The sequence below is a fragment of the Salvia splendens genome, chromosome 3 (assembly GCF_004379255.2).
Source record: "Salvia splendens isolate huo1 chromosome 3, SspV2, whole genome shotgun sequence".
Taxonomy (NCBI): Eukaryota; Viridiplantae; Streptophyta; class Magnoliopsida; order Lamiales; family Lamiaceae; genus Salvia; species Salvia splendens.
The window spans coordinates 1,811,607-1,832,677 of NC_056034.1; the positions used below are offsets into that span (position 1 = coordinate 1,811,607).

The 21,071-nt window shown below is 34.6% G+C and overlaps 2 protein-coding genes and 1 long non-coding RNA gene across 6 annotated transcripts; 2 read left to right on the plus strand and 1 right to left on the minus strand.

Annotated features, from left to right (window-relative positions):
• The first annotated feature begins 3,109 nt into the window (after positions 1–3,109).
• Positions 3,110–3,931, plus strand: LOC121793928. The gene is made up of 2 exons (XM_042191951.1): positions 3,110–3,372; positions 3,492–3,931. The coding sequence occupies exons 1-2, from the start codon at positions 3,173–3,175 to the stop codon at positions 3,769–3,771; spliced, it is 480 nt and encodes a 159-aa protein (XP_042047885.1). The 5' UTR covers positions 3,110–3,172; the 3' UTR covers positions 3,772–3,931.
• Positions 3,932–8,234: 4,303 nt separating this feature from the next.
• Positions 8,235–10,823, plus strand: LOC121794266 (pectin acetylesterase 11-like). Its single transcript, XM_042192354.1, has 12 exons — positions 8,235–8,485; positions 8,605–8,687; positions 8,792–8,933; positions 9,026–9,105; positions 9,312–9,398; positions 9,487–9,611; positions 9,706–9,766; positions 9,880–9,933; positions 10,018–10,095; positions 10,190–10,292; positions 10,363–10,520; positions 10,601–10,823. The coding sequence occupies exons 1-12, from the start codon at positions 8,374–8,376 to the stop codon at positions 10,745–10,747; spliced, it is 1,230 nt and encodes a 409-aa protein (XP_042048288.1). The 5' UTR covers positions 8,235–8,373; the 3' UTR covers positions 10,748–10,823.
• A 690-nt stretch (positions 10,824–11,513) lies between these two features.
• LOC121794271 lies at positions 11,514–13,944 on the minus strand. 4 transcript variants are annotated; one of them, XR_006049254.1, is made up of 5 exons: positions 13,871–13,944; positions 13,679–13,780; positions 12,607–13,508; positions 12,403–12,543; positions 11,514–12,196 (listed from the first exon to the last, which is right to left on the minus strand). It is a non-coding gene; the product is annotated as an uncharacterized LOC121794271 (long non-coding RNA). The 4 variants fall into 4 exon arrangements; XR_006049257.1 differs by lacking the exon at positions 13,871–13,944 and having other exon boundaries at positions 12,607–12,776; positions 13,350–13,508; positions 13,679–13,829; XR_006049255.1 differs by lacking the exon at positions 13,871–13,944 and having other exon boundaries at positions 12,607–12,976; positions 13,350–13,508; positions 13,679–13,829.
• Positions 13,945–21,071: the final 7,127 nt, after the last annotated feature.

The following is a 21,071-nucleotide window of genomic DNA, read 5'->3' on the forward strand; positions in this document are numbered from 1 at the left end:
AGAAACAATTTTGACCCATGTATTGATTATCTTATCAAGAATCTTTCAATCGATTATGTTGTCTCTCTTTATATTTTTGGATATATGGGAAAATAGATTCATCGCAAACAATAATTGGTAGTAAAAAACTAGAGTAAAGATAAATTTACAAAAATTGTATACACAAAATGTCCTTTAAATTTAAAAAAGAATAATACTAATTTATTTTGATTAGATAGCATCATTAATTACATACTTTTGTGACTAATTTGACCTTATTTATAATTTTTTTCATTACTCGTTTATATTGCTGCACAAATACTATGTAATTGAATTTATACTAACCCTTATTAAAACATAAAATTTTAGATAGAATAATCATCCATAGTATTTTAATGGAACAACTTTATATTCCTTTTTTTTAAACTATCACAATAATATGAACATAAAAAAATTGTTCTTTTTTTACAAAGTATAAATTAGGAAAACACTCTTTTGGTTAGAAATTCTCACGTATTATTTTTTAAATCATTGATATTTATAGGTAATTTCTAATGATTAATAATTTGTTACTATATTTTTATAGTGCATCAAATGATACATAAGAGGTAGTTCGATGATGGAAGGTCGTCACACTTGACGTCCACCTAGGAATGTGAAACATTCTTCAAGTGTAGTACTACTAGTTATATATTCAAAATATATAATTATGTCTTCATTCACGTACTTTCGATAATGGCCATGTATTGACCATTCTTTGCATATTTCTCCGTGTGCTATAATAAACAGAAAATATTTGAAATTATAAGCTTCAAATTATATTCCAAATCACAAAAATTAAAGTAGTTGAAAGAAATGAATTAAAATCCAATGTACGTGAGAGATCCAAATGAAAAATGATATAAATCTATTAGATTTTAGATTAAAAAGATAATTTGAATAAATTTCTGAAAAATAAGTTTATACTAAATTGTTTTATAGATAAAAAAAACGGTAATTCAGGTATAATGTACTAGCAAATTTAATCTATAAATAATTTTATAATATAATTTATCACTATTATATTTTGTTTAATTTGATTTAATAAATTTAATTTAATTATTAGTTTTTTCGCTCTTTTTATTTTGTTCTTTGTACTTCTTTCAACTTGTTTCATATTTTTTTGTTAATACTAGAAAAAACATGATGTAAAATATTTGTCTAAATATAATAAAAAATTTTGTTAAAATTATATAAGCATTTTCTTTTTGAATTCTAATTGAAGGTATTATTTTTCATTCTTTAATCAACATAAGGGGTTAGAATGTAAAATTAATGCTATGACTAAAATTGGTAAATTCCTTAATTTTTGCATATGATAGAAAATGACAAAAATACCCTAATTTTGTATATACAATTTTGTTAATTTATCACTACTCAAAAAACTAATATACCACCATATTAAGCATAAATTAGGTTAAGATGAATTGATTATTTCCTTTGTAGACTTTGTTCATTGTCATTTTACTTTTGTAGAGTTGAGATTTTTAATCAACCAAAGAAAGCGAAAAGTCACTATACATTTATATCAATTCATAATTTTCTGAACTAAAAATACAAAGTTTAATTTAAAAACACCATTTTCATCTATTAACTCCAATTCTTATTTTTTTTCAAAACCTATTAACTCCAATTCTTATTTTTTTCAATATAAAGTATTCCATTTCCAAATCTTCTTCACCTACGATTTGTCCTCCAATTAAAACATAAACGTTGAAATATTTGTGTGAATAATGGAGAAATTAAGAGTAAGCCTTATCTGAATAATTCAATAAAGATGTCCCCAACTAGGAAACTGACATTCTTGTTATTGATAAGTCTGAAAAAAAATTAAAAGTCTGAAAAAATTAGTCAGCAACATGTGCCTTTAATAATTCATGATAAGGTTTTATAATGAAAATGATTGAGTGGGTTGAAGCACTTTTGCCTACCTCTTTTTATAAATTACACCTTCTAACCTCAATTAATTGCCTCCTTAATGATCAATACAACTCATTATAGTATTTTGGGTTTGCTAATATGAAAAGGTCCAAACATAATATACTTCTTTATTTCGATAATTTATTGCTTATTTACCATAATCACATTGTACCCATTAGAACAGTGTCATTATCTTAATGGTGAAGAGTATATACTAGTATTTTCTTGAGAATAAAAAAACTCGAAATGATGAAATTTTATCTCATCAATTCGGATAAGAAAAGAGTCAATGTTGAACAAACATTTATCCTATTTTTGATTTACTTTGTACACAAAATTCATTAAGAAGAATACTTTTCTATTATTGTATACTTTTAAATAAGAAACTTATTAGTCTCAAAGAATGGCCTAGTCAACGTTGTCGGCATTTCCTCACACCAATAAAATAGTAGTAGTAGTAGTACTTACCAATTTATAGTTTATATTAGGAAAGGGATATGGACATAAGAGGTGCCATGTCATGTTGATATGGAACCAATGGGAAGATATGTTTCATGTGGTTCTTGATAGGGTAGATAGTCAATCCCATGTTTATTAATATATATATATATATAGATAGATATACTTTTTAAAGATCTACTGTAATATATCTTCTATATCTCTTAATTTATTTCTATTCACATTGATATTTCATGTGAAAGTAATAGTATATCAATACCATTCTCATGACTAGATCTATTGAATTATTCAAATAGTAAAAGATTTTGAGGTGTGGAAGATAAGCAATAGGTTCAATTTTATACTCCTATTGAACTTATCCATGTCCAAAGTAGGGCAAAATCCCAAAGTCAAGAATTCATTTCTTATCATACAACAAGATAATGGAGAATCTAAAGATAAGGCATTAAAAAAGTAATGCAAATAAATTATCAAACTTGAGGGCCCCCTCTAATCTCACCCTTAGTTTCACCAATCCAAATCGACACGTGGCACCAACGACCAATCGTCACAATCGCACTGTTGGATGCCCGCCACATGTCGTGTTCGTAGCGTAGGTAGCATGGGATTTCCATGCACCCTAAGGTGATGAATGAAAACCAGCCTAATCCACTTCTTTTAATCTCATTTCACAAGCCCATATATATATGTTTCATTTGGTTGGTCCAAGAAATTCATGTTCTTGAGATCCCTTTAATGTTCTTTGATCATTTCTATTGTGAGTGTTTGAGTAAAGATGGAAGGAGGGCAAAACAGTCATGATCATATGTTTCAAGAATCATGGGATCAATCAGAAACTTCATCTTCATCAATAGGAGAAGATTCAGATGCTTCAAATGGATCATCCTCCATAACGTCATCTGACACAGTGGATGATGCATCTTCATCTTCATCTCTTTGTGATCTGTCAGAGATCATTGAGCAATTGCCTATCAAGTAAGTAAAGATTGGATTTTTATTTTTTTTAGTTAAGAGGATCAATAATGGTTCCAAAAAAAAGGAAAGATATGATTTTTATCACTTTTTTATGTGTTTTAGTGGTGTTTGTTTTGCAGAAGAGGGCTTTCCCAGTTTTATCAAGGGAAATCAGAGTCTTTCACATCACTTTCAAGGGTGACAAGCATTGAAGATCTGGTGAAGAAATCAGCAACAGCTCCTTGTAGAAGAAATTTGAAGGCTTCAAAGAGCTGTGGAAATGGTTTGCATAGCTACAAGATGTATACTCTGCCTAAGGCTGTCATAGCAAAGAAATCTTCAAGGGGTGTTTCTTCTCTCTCATCACTCCCTAGCAAGAGAGGGGGTGTTGTCATTAACAGCAAGCCCCCTCTTAGATGACTTGGAATGTTGAAGAAAAGTTTTAGATGACTTCCACACACACAATTGAGAGAGAGAGAATGTATATAAAGCAATTTTGTGATCAATACTGTCTATTTTCTTTCATTTCATTGTTCATAGGCACAAAAAGTAAAGAAATGAGATACCTTTTTTTATATCAGATCAAAGGTGTTTGTTTGTGCCTTCAAAAGTCACAATTCTATCAACCTTATCCCACTTTGTTTGATTCAAATTTTGGATAGAAAAAAAGGCAAATTTGTTTTCAAGTTTTGTAGGATTTGTATAAAATGGGTAAATTGTTAAAAAAAAACATCGGTCAATTTCTGGCTGCTCCCTCAATTTAAAAAAGAGAGCCGATAATATTATAACCTTGAAGATTTTCTCAATTATTCCGTAACCAAAGAATCATGTCTTCGTTTTTTCATATATAGTATATTTAGTCTTTTTTCTTGACAAGCCTATCTATCTTTCAACATTATGTAGAAAAATTGCATAAAGACGAACTATACATAAAAAAGTTAGGCAATGTAAGATGACAGATTTTTAGTTGTGTGAAAATTAAGAACATTGTGAGAATTATGACATATTTCCTCCGTTTTAAAAAAATAGATAAATTTGTAAATGGCGTTGGTTTAATGTGCAATTAGTAAAGTAAGAGAAAGATATATTTCCCCCGTTCTAAAAAAATTAGATAAATTTGTAAATGACGTTGGTTTAATGTGCAATTAGTAAAGTAAGAGAAAGATAAGAAAAGGTAAAAGAGAGAGGAAAGAATGTGGAATTAGTGGAAGTCCATTGTGGGGAGGAAAGAATGACATTTCATAAGCAAATGTATATAGTGACTAGTTTTATTTCTAAATGAATAAAAGAGGCCAATGCTAAAAAATGCATGTTGGGCCTTTCATCACGTCATATCTTATTGTTAAGAAAGACCTCAAAATTGGTATTCAGATACTAACAGAGATATATCAATAATTTGTAATTGTAGTATTAGTTGAAGACATAGTAAATTTTATCATAATTTGTAATTTGTGAGTTATTTTTAAATTAGGATATGTATGTTGAGAGTTAGAAGATAAATAAAGAATAATACTATTTTTGTAGACCAATCACAATGCTCCAATTTTATGCAGATTTTGGAAAGTTTATCTCCATCTCCATTAATTAAGATTGGAGATTCATAATGCTTATTTATATGGATGAAAAGGATGATGATGTTTTCGGGCCTTCTATTTGATTAATTAAGTTGGGCTCACTCAAGTTTTGGTTGGGCTCATTCAAGAGAAAAATTAAATCTAAAGATTTAATGGTCAAGAGAATTAATCTCTTTAATCTCAATGAAATACAATGTCTTGTAGATAGTACGGTTATTCCCTCCGTCCAATTGAAGATGTCCATATTTTTGAATGACACGCGATCTTAGATGGAGTAGTTGAGTATGATAAAGTATAGTGAAAAAGTTGATTGAATATTTTAATTAGGAAAGAATAGAGAGAAATTTATTTACAAGTATGGAGAGTGCACATTTTAAGTGGGACAAATAAAAAAGGAAAAAAAAATGGACATCTTGAATGAGACAGATGGAGTACTTAAGAATTAAGATAGATACTGTTACATGGCAATTGTAACTTCAAAAAATAAGCTTGGACGAAATTAACTATTCTAAATATGATTTAGGTTTTTTGGTAATCAATCTTATATTATACTCCACTAAATGATAATATTGATTTGGATAAATATTTGACTAAAAAGAAATGCATGCTTAATAAAATTGAAAATAATTGTGTTTGTTTGTTTGGTAAATGTTCAATTTTAAATTCAATGAAAAGGGAGAACACAAATTTCAATAAAAAAATCTATTTTTGCTCTCTCTCTCTATATATAACATTTTATTACCGAACCTCATTAATTGTTTGGTGACTTTCACACATTTTTTGTATTTTTTGTGAATTTATAATGAAAATAAATTTATCAAGCCTCGGTTTTAATACATTGAACTCCCAATTTGTTGATCTCTAATTAATACTCACTCTTATCGGGTTAACTTTGGCTAATATCGTCACATGATATTTTCAAGAGTTAAATTGAAAATAATTACTATATTGCTAATCTATGGATATGATATTGCGAAAGATCACAAATGCGACAAATTGGATGGTAGGCCAAAAATCATTCCTTTAATGGCAAAACAGATATACCTAAAGATTAGGAATTGTTCTATTTAAAGTTAAAATCAATTGTCAAAAATACTTATCGTCTTCATTTTACACTACTTTTGGTGCAATAATAAATTTATGGCCCATGTTTTACAATATTCAGCAGGCAAAAAAGTGAATGCAATATCAAGATGCATCAATTGATAAGTTTTGAAATATTAATGTTAATGCTCCATTATTATATAGTGGGCATATATCACATCAAGTTAGGAAGTGTAACGTGTCAAGTTGGTCAAATTAAAATGAATTCATATCTTGGGAATACAAAATCACGTGAATTCCTACTAAATTGGGAGTGGATACATACATTACAGAGTCAATTTCTAAGGTTGGTCAAATTAAAATGAATTCATATCTTGGGAATACAAGATCACGTGAATTCCTACTAAAATGGGAGTGGATACATACATTACTGAGTCAATTTCTAAGGCTGTAACTCTAAAACATTGCTTCCTGTCCGAGAGCAGAAGTCTCATTTCTTTCGGACGCGGATTTTAAAAAACGTTAAGAAAAATGGTGAAAAAAAAGTTAGTGAAATATGAGTGAGTTTTAAATGAAATGTGAGTGGAATGGGTTAGTTGAGTCTATGGCCTATATGGTAAAATGTGAAACAGGACTCCTATTTACGGTTCGTAGACAGACCAAAATGAAAAAAAGGGACTCCTATTCGCGGACATGGGGAGTAATTTTTAAATGATTTTCTCTTTAAAAATACTCCCTGTTCTATAATCCAAAAAATTAACGAGCATACAACAATCCATTAATTTTCATATACTCCTATTGATTAAAAAATTGTTGAGAAAGATCTCAAAATTGGATGGATTAATAACTAAGTAAAACTCGAACACTAATAGTGATACAGTATCAATAATCTGTATGAGTGGAAGACCTTAAATTTGTTGATCATATTTTTATTTCCCATAGTTTTTTTGGTAAATATTTATGCTTTTTACTTGAAGTTTTAATCTCAGTAGTAGTATATAATACTAACCAACTCTAGGAGTGATAATAGTGTTGGTTTCTGGATTACAAGATAAAAAACCGTAGGGCGTAATACAACCCAAAAGAAAGAAAAAGGAGAAACTGAACTGAAATTACAACTGAAAATGAAACAACTAAACCAGTATGCTATGACAGCCGAGTCGAGGAGGCCTCTTCCCGCAATACGAGATACGCCCCGGTAGTGCTCTTCGGGTTGGCGTGTCGTCCCCAAAGGTAAAACGGCTACGTCTCTATTGATGCAGCACCGCAATCAGTAGAGCTCCGGCGAACGGGATGGAGGAGAGGGCAGAGCTTCGACAGAAAGACGATGCAGAGAGGGAGACCAAGACCGAGACCGAGACCGAGGCCGCGGCCGCAACCACGAGCACGGGCGGGCGGCGGCGGCGGCGCGGGTGTGCGCGCGTGTGGGCTCTTTCACCCATCTTGGTCCACTATAATTATTAAGTAACATAAAGTCACTTAATTTAAACACATTAAAAGATGTGTTAATCCTCCAATGTGGGATAATTAACACTAGTTAATTATTCCCTAAGCTCCAACTCCAAGTTTTAATTAAAAGCTAATTATGCCCAACTTTAATCCACTATTTCTCACTCACCGGAAATCGGATTTGAGAAAGTGAATATACTACATTTATCTACGTAAAATGTAGATCGACGCTATGTCATTTAATTTTACAAAATTAAATGTCTCGTCACATTTATTATTTGGTCAAAATCCATTGACCGGACATATTTAATACCATGATTTCTACAAATAGTGTGTGGACAGGAGCCTAATTAAAATACTATCTTATCTCTTGTTTCCTTTTCAAGTATATATTCCAGAAGCTGAATCATAATGCATTCATATCTCTTGTTTCCTTCTCAAATATAATTTAGAAATATGAATTCAGTTCAAATTAGATTCAAAGTTGGGATACAAACAACTAAATATAATTATTGAGTCAATTCCGAATTCTAAAACTCCCATTTTTTTCTCTAAAAATATTAGTATTCTATAATCCCAAAAAAATAACTTGTAACAATCCATTAAGTTTTAATTTCAGTAGTATATAATCTTAGTTATAGGTGGAGAAATGAGTTAGTTTAAAGTTGGGAATGGGATAAATAAATAAAGAATAATAGTATTTGTGTAGACCAATGAGAATGCTCCAATTCCATGCAGATTTAGGAAAGTTTGGCAGAGGTGGATGGATGTCTCCATCTCCATCTCCATTCATTAAGACACCTCAGTCTCACATTTCCATTCATTAATAAGAGTGGAGATTTTAGATTCAAACTCACACAGCTTACACTCTCAGTCTCACACAACACACACTTTGCCAGCTCTGAACTAATTAACAAGTCGATTTCGTTTCAATCATTGTGCAGAGACACAAGTCATGGCTACATTACTACTCCCACTTACTATCCTATCTTTGGTTACGGCCGGAATCGTAGCAGCCCACAACGTCTCCATCTCTCTGTTGGACTCCGCTGTAGCCAGAGGAGCTGGTACGTACACACGCACACACACACACACACACACACACACACACACACACACACATATATATGTATATGTTTGATTCTCAACTGTTGCTAATTCATTGCTTAACTATTTGTGTATATAGTCTGTCTAGACGGCACCCCTCCTGCCTATGCTTATAGCCCAGGGTTCGGAGACGGAGTCGACAACTGGCACGTATTCCTACAGGTATATGAATATGAACAGCTTTTGTGGATTTTTATCATTTACTTCTATTATTGTTGAGTTCATATGCCTTTATGATAATAAGACTAACAATTTGGAGTTGCAAGGGTGGTGGGTGGTGTCACAATGTAGATAACTGCCTCGATAGAACCAGAGATCCAAAAGGAAGTAGTGCTAAGCTTATGACGGAGCAGAATGGTGTCGTATCCTTTGGAGGGATGCTCGATGCCAATTCCACCTTGAATCCTGGTATATATGTGCAATTAAATCTAATCAAAATTACAATTTCATTTCTCTAATTTGAAATATATAACTTAATTCTTGCATATGTATGATTTCAGATTTCTACAATTGGCACGTGTTCAAAATCTTCTACTGCGATGGCTCATCTTTCATGTCCGATGTTGAGGACGTAGACCCTGTAAGTTTTTAAATTTCTTCCATGTCACCAATAAGCACAACTAGTTATACTAACCTAACATGCACTCTTTTAAAAACCGGACTGGACGGTTCGGCACGAACTAGAAGGCTGATGCATCCGGTTTAGTCCTAATTGTATGTTTTACTCAATTCAATTATAGCTGCATCACTTTACTCAATTGTTCAATTTCTGAAACATTTATATAGAAGCACAACCTGACTTATAGAGGTGCGAGAATATACGATGCCATGATGGATGAGCTCCTACGAATCGGAATGGGAAATGCTAAAAATGTATGTGTTATTAAATTATAGTAACTCTTGAATTAATTAAATTCTAATTGCTACTTGATATTAATTGATGCTAGTATTATTTTTATAGGCTTTATTGTCAGGCACTTCGGCAGGTGGATTAGCCACTACTTTACATTGTGATAAGTTTCAATCGTTGTTTCACAACACAACTAAAGTGAAGTGCGTATCTGATTCAGGTTTTTTTGTTCATGGGTAAGACCATCTCTATTAATTACCTAATTATCAAAATATTTTTTATTATATATTATCGTACTATGCCATTGATTAATTTTGTTTGGCTCACTAGAGAGCATTTTATGGGTGCTGATTGGAGAGAAGCGTACTTCTTCAGTGTGATATCAACGCATGTATGTATTCTTTTAATTTCATTTTACTCTGTTTTATAATCAAGTAGTACTATATATTATTTCCACGTGTATTCTTACATTCTTTCTTCATTTTTTGCTATGTACATATATAGGGTTTGACGAATATGTTACCCACATCATGCACATCCAAATTTAGCTCAACTCTGGTATGAATATAGTATTAGCTAATTTTCATTACTTTTTTGGATAATATAATTAAGTATTCCTTATAATCATATTTGTATTTGTAGTGTTTATTTCCTGAAAATTTGGTCCCAGATATCCAAACCCCACTATTTTTAATTGAATCAGCATTTGACAAATATCAGGTATGAGCAATCTTATAATGTAATAATTATTAGTATTCATTAATTTCTTTGATGTTATAATTATAATTTTTTATTTCCAATCTACCTGTCACAGATCTCAAACAATGTGTTCTCTCCGAGTGATGCTAGCCCGAGATGGATCAATTGCATCAATAACTTGATATTTTGCAATTGGAGTGAGATAAAAATCATGAAAGGTATATACAATATTATTACTAATTTTGACTCTATTTAATATTAATCTATCTCTCATAATATTTTTGTTAGATTTTAGATACACATTCATAAATACGCTGAAAAGTACAATTGAGAATAGCTCCTCAAGGAGAGGCTATTTTGTACACAGTTGCTACCAACATGGCCATATGGAATACGTACGCGGTTCAACATGCTCATTGTTTGTTGGAAACGGACTTGCTAACAAAGTAAGTGAAACTATATAAGGTATCTGCCACACAAATTGTTTGGTCACACACTACTAATTTAGTATGAAATGTATTTTCAGACGATAGCACAAGCCGTGGGAGATTGGTTTTTCGACCGGAGCGAGTTCCAGGAGATGGACATGCTCAATGACTTGCCACGGAACTGCACTGGCTTCGACGACCAACCTACTTTGGAGAAAAAGTGTAGGGACCATATTCATCATTAGATGCCATGAATTGATAGCTTGCGAATTTGAAGTTCTAATTTCAATTATTAATGAAGTGTTAAAGTTTTCGGTTAAATTCGGCTTCTTAATTACAGGTTAATTGATGGTTGGTTAAATTCGACGTATTAATTATACAAGTTAATTGATGGTGACAATAAATACTACTATTACATAGATAGGTTACAAGTAATGGAATGAATTAAGTGAGGGATATGACATCTATAAAAGCAAGACGTTGTAACTAAGGGTATTATACATATTATCTTAGAAGCATGAGTCCTCAAAACTCAGTCATGGTGATGGTGATGGTGATTATGATAAGTAGTTTGGTTGTAATGAGTGTCGATCTGAAAGAGTGCTACACAATGTGGGATGATAATTGTAAATATGGGCTGCTGAAAGAGATATGCAACAATATTTGGGATAACCCTGAGACTATTTGTTGTGGTACCCTTCTTAGTAAGAGGTTTAGTTTTGATTGCTACTATGCAATTGTTGATGACTTAAAAAACAGTTCCGCTTGCCAACACCCAGACGTGGCTTCCAGTAGAGCTTTATTCATATTTACTAATTGTGAATGAATTTACTTATTGACAAGGCTGATGCTCCTATAATATATTTCAAACTTCATTTAATAATTGAATCATTATAGATACAAATTGTTTATTCTACCGGTGATCAAATTATATAAGATTAATTACTTCAAACCAATGTCTTTTTTATCTTATGCTCTAGTACTATGTTTTCGTTGTTGGAAAAGAGTGGATTACATAATTAACCAAAGATTATCATACCTACCAATAAAATATTATGTATGGCCCAATTAGAGTACTGATTCAAACCAAAAGAGGAATTGCTAAAACACAATTGAGAAAATAAAGTGTTGGCCGGATTCAAGAACAAACTCAGGACGGAGCTGCTCGTTTGCATTCTAGGGACGAAGCTCGGCCTTCAATCAGAAAAATTGTGCGTTACCAATTGAGAATATAAGCCCATACCTCTGTTCCCGGCTGCTGGGAGTCCCGGGGTGAAGAAACATGTTTTTTGCCTAAAACAAAAGAACCAATTTTAAAGTTGTTTTAAAAATCTTTAATTGAAGATCTCCAGGAATACAGAGGGAGCGGACGTATCCTAAATCCATTCCAGCTCTTCGAGAAATCGTCACCTGACACGAAAAATAAACGACAATACTTTAGAATTTCCCATTTGATTAACAGAACTCTAATAAAATGCTGCTAGGTTAAAATAGAAGGAAGCAACTGAAACTGAAAGATCAGAACATAAAAACTCGATAGATATATCTAAGATCCGGGAAATTGACAGCAACTATGGCCATTTCAGCTTCATTTATAGCTACTTGCTTCCAGATCTCGGGGCTGTTCTCTCTATTATCAAGCATTCCTCTTTCTTCTATTTGTGCAGCTCTGGTAACAAATCATCATTAGTAATCTGTCACGAGTACATAAAAAAATTTCACAATCATGGAGCCATCCCTGATGAAAACTAAAAAGCACAAATAAAAGACGGGCAGATAATATTTCATAAAAGAACTTCAACTCACATATGATAAAAACTGTTAATCTGAGCCTATTTTAAGTATTACTGGCAACAATTAACAGCGAGGAGAGGCTATTGAAGGTTTTCAAGTGAAATACCTCTGTTCTTTCATCGCGCATCATGTTGATAGCAGCAACCTCGATAATGTTGGACAGCTCAGCTCCAACCACTCCATCAGTCATAGTCGCAGCAGCCAAATAGTCCACGTCAGGGGCCATTGATTTCTTCCTAGCATGAACCTGAAACCAAACAATGAGACCGCGTAGACCAACTGAAAGTACTGCTGATGGAAGGCAACAAACCGCATCTTCAGAATTTCAACACGGCCAACCAGTCCAGGCTTGGGTATGTGTATTTTCCGGTCGAACCTCCCTGGTCTCACAAGTGCTGCATCCAAAATGTCTGTCCTGTTTGTAGAAGCAATGGTAATGACTTCTCCTCTGCCTTCGAACCCATCCAGGCACACAAGAAGCTAGAGGATCGATAAGGTATTTTATATTACAGTCGAATCAGACCATTATTGTGTGGTGTCACATCACAATTATAAGCAATCAAATATGTGCAAGAGACCGGATTTAAAGTAGCATCACGTTCTTGCCCACCAGACCACTTAATCAAACCATGTGCACTTCCGTCAACATCCAGTTCATCGATGAAAACAACAGATGGAGCCTGCAAATGCTTGACTCACGCACATCACATCACTTCCACAAATATAAGCTCTGTGAAAGTAAGAAAACAACAATGCATGGTCTTTGATGAACAAATGCAGTCAAAATCTCATGGACAAAAAAGAGCAACTATTAGAATTAATGAGCAAAGAGAGCAAATATGTACGGTCTCACGTCAAACCTATAAGAAATCATAAGGCACTCAAGAATGGAACTCCTCCCAAAAGCTAACTAAAAGGTGGAATCATAACAAAATATTAGAATTTAGGAATCGAGTATCAAAAGCATTCCACGTTCTGAGTAGTAAACCTATTTGCTTGATCCAAAGAAGCCCAACAATCACCACAATCAGATAAAAGGAATTGAATTCTCACATTGTCCCTTGCTTCTTGATAGAGTGCTCGCGACTCCCACATATATTTCGACAAACTGAGATGCAGATATGGAGAAGAAGTTTACACCTGCCTCACCAGTAACAGCTTTTGCTAATAATGTCTTCCCCACTCCTGGAGGGCCACAAAGAAGGATACCACCTGACGTATTCCAACCCAACATTAGGCAACATATATTTCTACTTCCTAAACCGAATTGTTGCACAGATCATATATTCTTCACATCCCAGATCCTAATACCTAGTCAATTTTTTTAAATATGAAAGAATCACGATATGATTAAAACAGAAATAATCCCTAGATCCATGTACCTCTTTGTTGCAAACAAAGGAAGCTCATCAAGAAAGAGATTGGAGAGAGCTAGTGATGTACGGTGTTCCCACACAACTAAATTTGTTTGTTCATTCACCTATCTGTGATGGGCATGTTCCAGACAAAATTCAGAAATTCGAACTCGTTTACCAAATAAACAGGAAAACAAGAACCTATACACATAAAATTACCTCATTATAGCATCCTGGAAATTCCATATAGTACTATGTTACATCCTAGCTAAAAACAAGGGGATGAATAAACGGCAATGGCCAAAGTCGGAAAACATTATCCGTCTCCTTTTTAATGGGCCGAAGGGGTCGGCCCAAGTAAAACTGACCCGGATATGGTTCAATTAGATTCAACTTAATTGGGCTAAAAATACAAAATGAGTAGAACTGTAGCCCATTAGCCTCTTTATTGACAAGCCCATATATTTTTCTGTGAGTATTGATCGACTACATCTCATGATGGGTAATCAAAATTCTTTGTATTTCAATTTTCAGTTATACATATTAGTTATTAAATCTTAAGTTTTCTATTAATCTTGTCTTACATAATATTTGAATTTGATTTCAGATTTTTAGAATGTACTGTTTCTGAAGACATTGGAGGGACTAGAACTAGATGATAATTCGTCAATAGGATTACCATCATTTCGTGATATATTCGCAATATTATAGACAAACAACTCAATTTGCAAAATAATGCATGTTTCATATTTTATTTTGCATTTTTGTTTTGATTTATATCATGAATTAAATTAGTCAATTTGTGTGATATATTTTTGTTTTCATTGTGGGATTTACATGACCGGTATTTCAAAGAGCAATGTCCAATTCATCGACAATCAACATTCCTATCCTATTAATTGCAATTAGACACTATAAAACTCTTTTCGAAAAATAAATAAATAAAGTCCTCAGTGTAGTGGAGACATAAGTAATTCACTTTAAGACAACAAATTTAACATTAAAATTGTTAGATTTAGTGCAATGAGTGATAGATTGCAAAAGTGCACTAAAAACTGTCGTATCCAAATAAACATTTATATATATATATATATATATATATATACTTCAAAAAAAAGTATATACAACTTCGAATATAAAAAATAAAGTTCTCTTTAAATCAGTGTATTTCCTTTATGAAAAAAAAAACAAATAAATACACAAATTAGTGCAACACTAATAATTTCTGCCCATGAAACATAAATCCAAAAAGAAAGTGCCCCTATTTTAAGGTACAAGTGGAAGTGTGTGGGACTTAAGTCTAAACATCAGTAGTAAAATAAAATAAAAAGCCCTTTATCAGCTTTAGTAAAGCAAATAGAGCAATAAAAAGCAAAACTAGCTTATTACTCCATTATTAGTATTAAAATTTTAGGTCTTGTAAGATTCCATTATTGAGTGTCACAATAAAATGAGAAGAAAATAAAGCACTGTATGATAATAAGTAATAATAAGCAACAAGTACCCAACATTTAACAACCCACCGACCAAGTTAGGAGCTTTTCTATATTTATGTTTGTTGTTTGGACCTTTGGCTTGTTATGATAAACTCGTCATCTATTAGTTGAAGTGCTTATTCCTATCGAAAAAATGAACACGTCGAGATTCGATTGTTAACATATATATTTCATATATATTGTAGTACCTATCTATATATATCTTCTTTCAATTCTTAAATCCTAATGCAACATTTAATGATTTAATATGTAAATCTTAGTAGACGACCAACTTTAATTTACCACACTATTGCAGATAATAATGCATCAATTGATGTTACGATATTGCTAATAAAGGTGACAAACTTTTGTGTTAATGTTTAAGATTTGTGGATAAATTAAACTTAACAGTTCAATGTAGTGGATCAATTATATCCTAAGTGGATATAAAGTAGTATTGATATTTAAAGTACTTTCCGTATGTTCAATTAATTAGGGTGTGATTGATTTTTATATAAGAGGATATGCAAAATGTGTGATACGATCCTAACTCTCTTCTATTATAATTATTTTGTTTAGATATCATAGGGATTTAGCATATCTTCTTTTATTATTTTGTTTAGATATTATAGGGATTTAGCATATCTTTTTTGTATCCACACATATTATAAATATGTGTGGAGTCTTCCATAATATTCATTCAATGAAATACAATATTATTTTGGCCAAGTCCATGTGTGATTCTTTGAATCCATAATTCCTTACGCTACCTGCTGCCCGACGGAAGATCTCCGCGCACAGCCGGAACGTATATCTGATCTGTAGCCGTTGCCCGACGGGTTGGAACCCGCGCACAGCCGCCCAGATCTTTATCTCCGCCGACCCTCACGGGCGCCGGATTATCTTTATCTCGTTATTGTCCGTTTTATCGGATCGTTAGGGATTTAGGTCCTTAACAACTGGTGCTTTCATCGTGATCTCACCCTCCCACCATCTCGAACCGAAGCTACACCGCTGCCCGACGGAAAACATTCCGTGCACAGCAACTGCTTTGGTTGCCGAGTCCCGCCTGTCCGCCGAGCTCTAGCCGCCGGACAACTCTACTTCTGCAACGCCCGACGGGAAAGATTCCCGCGTGCCGCGTCAAAGTCAGACGCTCATCATCCACCACAGCCACGCTTCAGTCCGTCGACATGTCATACGACTACGTCGGCTATCGCCGTCGTCAATACGACGTCTCTCAGGCCACACAGCCATTCCGTCCCTACCAGCTGGCCCAACCTCACAGTGTAACCTGTTGGGACCCTCCGAGCAGCAAGGTGGAAGTACTCCGTTCACCGTCGTGGCCTGATCCAGAATCACCCTACGTCTCACACCACTTGGATCCACCTGATCGTCGCCCACGACCGAGATACCAACTCCAGGATTTCGATCCCTATGACCCTCCACCGACGCGGCAGCCCTCTTGTTGGGAACCACCGCCTCACCGGGCATCGCAGGGATACTCGGATTATGATCAGCCACCGCCGCGTCCACCGAGTTGCTGGAATCCGCCCAGACATCGAACCAATCGCCGCTGTCCACCGGCGCAACAGCAGGACCGCGACTACCTGCCTTTTGACCGGCCCCGACGCTCGGAGACGTGCAGGGATCGACCTCACCCTCAGGAGGAGGTGAGAGCGCTGCGAGTCCAGCCCCCCTCCCACCGGCCCCGCTACTCTACCGAACAGCCACCGCGTGACCTATACAGTCAGCCCACGCTGGTGACCAGTCAAACTTCTGACCAACCTACGCACTCGCCTACCTGTTGGGATTCACCGGAAGAGTTGCACACACTGCCTATGTACCAGCCACCACCGCGCGACCGATCGTTGGGTCACCGCACAACGACGTTGCCTGTTGTTGCCCCCAGTCTCAAGGTTCGTTCGCCTTGCTCGGCCCAACTAGCTGCCGTAAGTGATTTCAACGAGAAGTTACGTAGTTGTAGATTGGAGCAAGCCGCCCTTCTCGCCTGCGTGAATGCATTGTTTGAGGAGAATATTGATGACGATAATCTAGCTGAGGATGTTCCCGACAACGTTGCTCACAATGGGAGTGCTAATCTTGTTGTACCAAATGACGAGTCCTTGGAAGAGATCATCAAGACCAACAATACGCCGCTGCAAGTGCTTGTCGGGGCATATGACGAGAAGATTGATGATATTAGTGTTCCAACACATAAGGAATTGGAGATGAAATATGATGTAGCGACTTTGCTGGAGAAAGGAAATAAAACCGAAGCCCTTCGATCTAGTTTAGAGCAGAAAGAAAAAGATTTCAGTGTGTTGAGTGAGAAGCCGAACAAGAGAGAGAGCATAGAGAATCAGAGCCTTGTTGATGGCATCGAGGCTGGATTGGATATGAAAAAACAGGACAGACAAGAGGAAATGGAAGAGAAGCGAAGGTTGTTTGAGGATGAGCTTAAATTAAAAGCAGAAGAATTGGGTAAGACAGGTGATGCTCACTCCGGTTCGCAAGCACTTGTTTGTGTCTATGTGGATTTGAATGTCAGTAATGTTACAAGTATGAATCCTCGATTACCGTCGCTCGCCGCCGATGCAAGGTTGATTCCTCCGGAAAATGACACGCCGTGTTTGAGCATTCATGGAGGTGTGGCAAAACTTTTCATTTTTGCGTTGAATTGTCACGACAACAATATGGCGGGGGTGTCCACCATATCTTATACCCAACACGGTTCTCTATTGGTGATTTTGGGTGGAAATGATGAAGGGAGACGCACAACTATTCGGTGGGCGTTTGATCCAGGAGGAGATACCTCGCCAGAGCTTCTACTTTCAACTCTCTTCGTGGTTTTATGGTTCCTACCTTGAGGACAAGGTGGATTTCAACCGTGGGGGAGTTGATACGATCCTAACTCTCTTCTATTATAATTATTTTGTTTAGATATCATAGGGATTTAGCATATCTTCTTTTATTATTTTGTTTAGATATTATAGGGATTTAGCATATCTTTTTTGTATCCACACATATTATAAATATGTGTGGAGTCTTCCATAATATTCATTCAATGAAATACAATATTATTTTGGCCAAGTCCACGTGTGATTCTTTGAATCCATAATTCCTTACGCTACCTGCTGCCCGACGGAAAATCTCCGCGCACAGCCGGAACGTATATCTGATCTGTAGCCGTTGCCCGACGGGTTGGAACCCGCGCACAGCGCCCAGATCTTTATCTCCGCCGACCCTCACGGGCGCCGGATTATCTTTATCTCGTTATTGTCCGTTTTATCGGATCGTTAGGGATTTAGGTCCTTAACAATGTGTTGTTGCATATGCACAACTTTTGAATTATTTGAATTTTGTTTGGTTGCATTGCATACTATTTAAAGTCAAAAATAATTATCATCTTCATAATGTATTATCTGAAAAACAAACTACCAATTTGTTGATCTCTAATTAATGGAGTACTCACAACCATTTATGATTCTTTGTCTTAAGTTGAACTGTTGAAATAATATCGTCACTTGCTATTTTCAAGAGCAAAATTGAAAATAATTATATTGCTAATCTATGGCTTTAGGATATGATGTTGCGAAAGATCACAAATGCGACAAATTGGATGGTAGGCCAAAAATCATTCCTTTAATGACAAAACAGATATACCTAAAGATTAGGAATTGTTCTATTTAAAGTCAAAAATAATTATCATCTTCATAATTTTACACTACTTTTGGTTCAATAATAAATTTATTGCCCATGTTTTACAAGATTCAGCAGGTAAAAAAGTGAATGCAATATCAAGATGCATCAATTGTTATGTTTTGAAATATTAATAACTGATCGGACCTTAATTTTGTTCCTTGATTTTGAAAAAATTACTGACGTTGACTATATATGAATTTTTAGGTGTAATTCAGAATGCTTGTTCATATCTAGGGATGTCAATCGGGCCGGCCCACCGGGTTTCGGGCCAACCCTACTCGGGTTGCGGGTCAATCGGGTGCGGGCTAATCGGGTTGATATTTTTTCGGGTTATAAAAGTTCAACCCTAATCCTAAACGCTCGGGTTTCGGGCTGGCCCATCGGGTTAATCGGGTTGCTACCGATAAAATTAACATGCGATCAATTCAATAAATAATGACGAAAATTAGTTATATTTATAAAATATAAATATTTAATTGTGATAAATTTGAGATATATACTTAAACTCAAACACAAACATGATCAAATACTAATATTTGAGATTTGTGTAAAATAAAATATAAATTTAAATATTTTAAAGCATGTTTTACAAATTTAAATATTTGTTAATGAATTAGAAGTTTCTAATTTATTTATTTATTATTATATTAATAAAAATTTAATATATCATTTATATATTTAATATAAAATTGAATGTTATTTTTTTAGTTATCTATATTATAAAAATAATTAATGAAATTGTCCAATTAGGAGTCAAACAAATAGAATAATAGAAATTTTATCGGGTTTTCGGGTCAGCCCATCGGATTTTTGGGTCTGACCCTAACGGGTTGCGGGCTAATCGGTTTGTAGTTTTATCAGGCTGGAAATTTTCAACCCTAGCCCTATAAATTTGGCGGGTTATTCGGGTCAGCCCACGGGTTGCGGACTGCATTGACATCCCTATTCATATCTGTGGGAGTGGGACCCTTCTAATTAATCACTGCTTTTATCAATTAATAGTAACTCTGAGCTTAGTTTTCTTCTGTAATTAAGGTGTGGTCTCTTAATTAATCCCGTCCCAAACTAATGATGCTATAGACTTAATTAATTGACCTTCTAATGCTTTTATTAATTTTGTTCTGCTCTAATTCCTTCAATTGTGTTAATTATGATGAATTGATGCTGCAAATCTTGAGTTTTTTCTTGTCTTTGACAACTAATTAACAAGCCTTTTTCATTTCAATCATTGTGTAGAGACACAAGTCATGGCTACATTACTGATCACGCTTATTATACTATCTTTGGTTGCGCCCAGAATCGAAGCAGTCCACAACGTCACCATTTCTCTAGCTGGTACATACACACACATATATATGTTTAATTCGTAACTGTTACTAATTCATGATTTGCTAAACTAACTAAATTATAATTGAATTTTTTTGTATAGTCTGTCTCGACGGCACCCCTCCGGCCTATGCTTATAGCCCAGGGTTCGGTGACGGTTACGCTAACTGTCATGTATATCTTGAGGTATATAAATATGAATAACTTCCTCGATTTTATTGAAAAACACGATAGATAGATTCAATAAATAGTACTATTGAACTCTGAATTTGAATGTACACGGTTTCACTCAGTAATAATTAAATGAAATCAATCATTTTATCTTCACCATATATATAAGAATTAAAAATAACTCCCCACTTTCTAAGGAAATTACACGTTCCGAATTTCCAGCAACTTCAATATCCCTCTGATGCAACAAGTCTAATTATTTCATAGGAGCACAGTACCATGTGCCTCCCTCAAACTGTGAAACCATTTTCTTGTGGGACACATATGAAATGACCAACCGGAGTCCATGATCTAGAATCCTTTCTCACATCTATCTGTCACATTCATCACCTTAGGCACCTCATCAGCCTCACTATTCACAATATTTGAGTGAGAATTCCCTTCATTAGCCTCCTTCTTCTTCCAGGCATAGCAGTCACATTTTAAATGCCTTGGCTTCTTGCACCAATGGCAAGATCGAGTTTCCTTAACTCCAGAGCCCTCGGCCTTTGATTCGTCACTCTTCTTTTTGAACTTCTTCTTACTAAACTTCTTGATGTTTAGAGATTCTAGTTGTGGATCAGATTTTGTCATTGCTTCCTTTTGTAACTCCTTGGCCATGAGCTCGGCATGGACCTCAGCAAAAGTTATCTGTTTATCTCTCTCGTATAATATAGCATCCCTCATTTTATCATATGAATTGG

Excerpts from the sequence above, each read along its gene's own strand:
- LOC121793928 (XM_042191951.1), top strand. The coding sequence starts at position 3,173 with ATGGAAGGAGGGCAAAACAGTCATGATCATATGTTTCAAGAATCATGG. Across the intron at positions 3,373-3,491 it reads ATTGAGCAATTGCCTATCAA|AAGAGGGCTTTCCCAGTTTT; the intron begins GTAAGTAAAGAT and ends TTTGTTTTGCAG.
- LOC121794266 (XM_042192354.1), top strand. The coding sequence starts at position 8,374 with ATGGCTACATTACTACTCCCACTTACTATCCTATCTTTGGTTACGGCC. Across the intron at positions 10,096-10,189 it reads CAGCATTTGACAAATATCAG|ATCTCAAACAATGTGTTCTC; the intron begins GTATGAGCAATC and ends TACCTGTCACAG. Across the intron at positions 10,521-10,600 it reads GAAACGGACTTGCTAACAAA|ACGATAGCACAAGCCGTGGG; the intron begins GTAAGTGAAACT and ends ATGTATTTTCAG.